At 43.6% G+C, this 3793-nt stretch overlaps 1 protein-coding gene across 1 annotated transcript; it reads left to right on the top strand.

Annotated features, from left to right (window-relative positions):
• Window positions 1–464: 464 nt before the first annotated feature.
• Window positions 465–2929, top strand: LOC128708247 (E3 ubiquitin-protein ligase RMND5A). Its single transcript, XM_053803208.1, has 4 exons — window positions 465–600; window positions 665–1488; window positions 2277–2431; window positions 2848–2929. The coding sequence occupies exons 1-4, from the start codon at window positions 465–467 to the stop codon at window positions 2927–2929; spliced, it is 1197 nt and encodes a 398-aa protein (XP_053659183.1).
• Window positions 2930–3793: the final 864 nt, after the last annotated feature.

Raw genomic sequence — 3793 nt, 5'->3', positions numbered from 1 at the left:
ACTGCGTTATTTACGAGTCTGGTTCCGTTATTATACTGCCATCTAGAGAAGAAGGGGGGGAAGGCACTTGTGTTGGGTAGCATACGGCCGGGGAAGGTTTGCTTCGAAGAGAGCAAGCTGCGACTTCTTTGTTGTCTGTATTATGTGTACTGCAAAAAGGTAGCGAAACGTTGAGAAGAAAGCATAAATAACACATCGATGATTGAACGAGAGGCAGGCGAAAGCACTGGTGCAAGTGTGTGTTGTTTTGCTGCTGTTGCTTGAGTAGGAAGCATTCGTTACACCAGCGCTCGAATCACCGAATATTGGTGTAGTGTTCCGCATACGAGCTGAAAGGAAAAACGGACCTATTTCCTGTGGGGATAAAAACACTAAAATCCCTTCTTACAACTAAACTCCGTCGAGTAACAACACACACACACACACGCAAAGCCAAGGGTCCGGAAATCAAAACCTGCCGAAAGATGGAATCCTGTGCCGCCGTCGAGAAGGAGGTGGAGAAAGTGATTAACAAATTTTCCGCTATTAATGACCACTCGCAGCGCATCATCGGCGATGTGATATCGCTCATCGAGAAGCTTCGGTCATCAATCGCAGAAGGTAACAAGCGGTCTGTTTTTTGTCCCCCAGTGCAAATGTATAAACCAATCCCTTTTTTTTTTAGGCAACCCGGACAATAAGGTTACAGCCGGGCAGGTCGATGTGCTGAATGAGGCACTCACGAAGACAAAGGACAAACTGCACCGTCTCACGACGGAGCATCGCGATCTGCACGGCACCGTCAGCAAGGTGGGCAAAGCGATCGATCGTAACTTTGTGGCCGACTTTACGGCCACCTCGCGTACCGACGTGTTCCAGACGGAGCGAAATGTGATGCTGTTGAACAAAATTATGGCCCAACACTTCTACCGTCAGGGCATGGATGATGTGGCGGACGCACTGATTAAGGAGTCGGGCCTGCCGGCGGAAGACATCGTGCCGGAACCGTACGCCGAGCTGCACCGTATCTGGGAAGCAATACATACGGGCAATTTAGCACCGGCGCTCGATTGGGCCGGTCGCTATTCCGCGGAACTAGATGCGCGCAATAGCACGCTCGAGTTTAAGCTGCACCGTTTGGCGTTTATGCAAATTTTAAACGGTGGCGTACAGGCGCAAACAGAAGCGATTGCGTACGCCCGTACGAACTTTGCCAAGTTTGTGCGACGGTTCGAAAAGGACATCCAAATCCTGATGGGTACGCTCATCTATCTGCAGATTGGAATACACAACTCACCCTATAAGTACCTCACTGCGCCCGAGATGTGGATCGAGACGGCGGACGTGTTTCTGAAGGATGCCTGCCAACTGTTGGGCATCAACAAGGATTCGCCACTGTCCGTGATCGTTAATGCGGGCTGTACCGCACTGCCCGCCTTGCTTAATCTCAAGCAGGTGATGATGTCCCGCCAGGTGACGGGCATATGGAACGGTCGTGATGAGCTGCCTGTAAGTACAACTCCTGTCAGTTTAGCTAACATTTACTTTCTTTCTTGCATGTTAAACATGTTAAATTATCTCTTACTAAAAGCTCAAGTTTAGGTAGCGATGTACACTCAGATGTAGTACGTAGGCAAGACTGACTATTCAGATACGGGCACATAAAGTCAAAGAAACCTCAGAAATGGCACGCCTAGACCTATTGAGCTTGTTGTGCCACTCAGAAATTTGAAAAAGTTATTTACCGTAATATTATGTTGGACAAAGAGAATTCAAAAATTCAAGCGATCAGTCAATTCCCTAACAACGAGTTCTCATTTTAAAGAACTTATTCGCCCAACGAGTAAATCGTAATGCTTAGAAGATACCCCTTTCTTTTGGAGATCTTCTGATTGCTGCTCGGTGGTATGAAATATCCCGATGCTAGTGAGATCAGTTCCATCAGAGACTCCGTTTCCACTCCAACCGGACCGTTTTCCCCCGTAGCAAGACCGAACTATCCAGCTCCGTGTTAATAAAATAGATACTTAACAATGTACTAATATCATGTTTATTAACAAGCAAGATTTAAAACATATCACTTTTAATTGGTTTTTATGACAAAAAAAACAAACGTTTTGAGCGCTTTTAAAGTTCAATCACAAAATTTGTAAGTAGGTTTAAACCCAACTGATATCAATTTAATAGTTTCGTTAGGAACACATTAACATAAATTGTTTAATATTTTGTTTATAATTTAGGCTAATGTAAAAATATGCTCTCTACTAAATACACCAATATGTTTCCTTTTTCTTCAGATCGAAATTGACTTAGAGCCAGAGAACCGGTTTCACTCTATCTTTGCGTGTCCGATTCTGCGCCAGCAGAGTTCGGAAGACAACCCGCCAATGAAGCTGCTATGTGGACACGTTATATCTCGCGATGCCCTCAACAAACTTAGCAATGGACCGATGTAAGCATACAGACACCGGAACCGAATTTACCAGTTCCTTCCTTTCCCGATTGTTAATCATTTGGTATTTTTTGCTAAATTCCTCTTTTCCTTTTTGAGAAACAATTTTTCCCATTTCTTTCATTATGAAATGTTACTTGCCTTAAAAACCACTTGTTCACCTTTTACTTTTCTTGTTCCATTCTCTTTCTATCTCGATCGCGGATGCCGGTGCCACCAAACGACGACATCGATGGCCGCGCACGTGTGACTTCTCTCTCTCTCTCTCTCTCTCTCTCTCTCTCTCTCTCTCTCTCTGTTTCTCTTTCTCAACCACACGTGACACACAAACACGTTCCCCATTATTTCCTTCACATCCAATGGGTGTCCCGCTTAATGCTTATTTACTTCCGCACGAAAACATTAACCACCAACAGCATGAACAATACTTTCAGATTAAAGTGTCCCTACTGCCCCATGGAGCAGTGTCCATCGGATGCCAAGCTAATATACTTCTGAGCACTGCAAAGGGTGCGCATGTGGGCGTGTGTTTTCTCCTCACCCGCCAGAAAGCGTCAAATGTGAATCGGGCAAAGCAGCGTTGTTCGGTGTTAATTTACACCGCAAGGTATCGTTGCGTCCACCGAAGGGAGTACTAAACGTGTATCTAGTTAAGCCCAAAATTATAATGTGCGCAGGTACAGGTCAAAGTGACGTCTTTACAGCTTCTAACAGAAAGTGGACGAGATCGTAGCGTAAAATGTAGCGACGTTTGTCACTCCAGTGAGATTGATGATGGATCAACACTATGCGCCACACACTTCGCCCGAGCATTCGGAGGATCCGTGGATGTGTGTTAAGATGCAATGATAAGCATACGTCGTATATATGCCGAATAGGTTTTGTTTTAATTGGGAATCTTAGAAATACAGAAGGCAAACAAGTTGCCAATAGGGAAACAGAAATAGCAAACAAAAAAAAGGGTGAAACCCCTTAAAAGCATTAATTGGCAAGAAGGTACTCTTCCAAACTATATGTAGTCTATCGTTTCTTATTTGGTGGTGTGTTTAATAATTGTCACCGTGTTTCTGTTTGTGTTAATTCAAATGCGCTAATTATACCACCAAGAGGAATTTGATTTATGTTTTCTCAAGTGTGTAAAATGTTTGTTTTTTTTTGTTCGAATGATGCTAACTTTCTCTACAAGAGAAACACTTGCGCGAACGTGAATCCATTCTTTCCAAATTTATACCAACCAAAAAGGGGAGAAGAAAATGGAACAAATGGAATATGGTTCGGATAAGTAGGATCGATGGTTGAATTGATTATGATTGTTTAAAAGTGAAGGAAAAAAAACAAAAAAAGGTAAAAAAAAGGTTAGAT

The sequence above is a fragment of the Anopheles marshallii genome, chromosome 2 (genome assembly GCF_943734725.1).
Source record: "Anopheles marshallii chromosome 2, idAnoMarsDA_429_01, whole genome shotgun sequence".
Lineage (NCBI taxonomy): Eukaryota > Metazoa > Arthropoda > Insecta > Diptera > Culicidae > Anopheles > Anopheles marshallii.
This window is presented reverse-complemented; position numbering and strand designations above follow the sequence as displayed.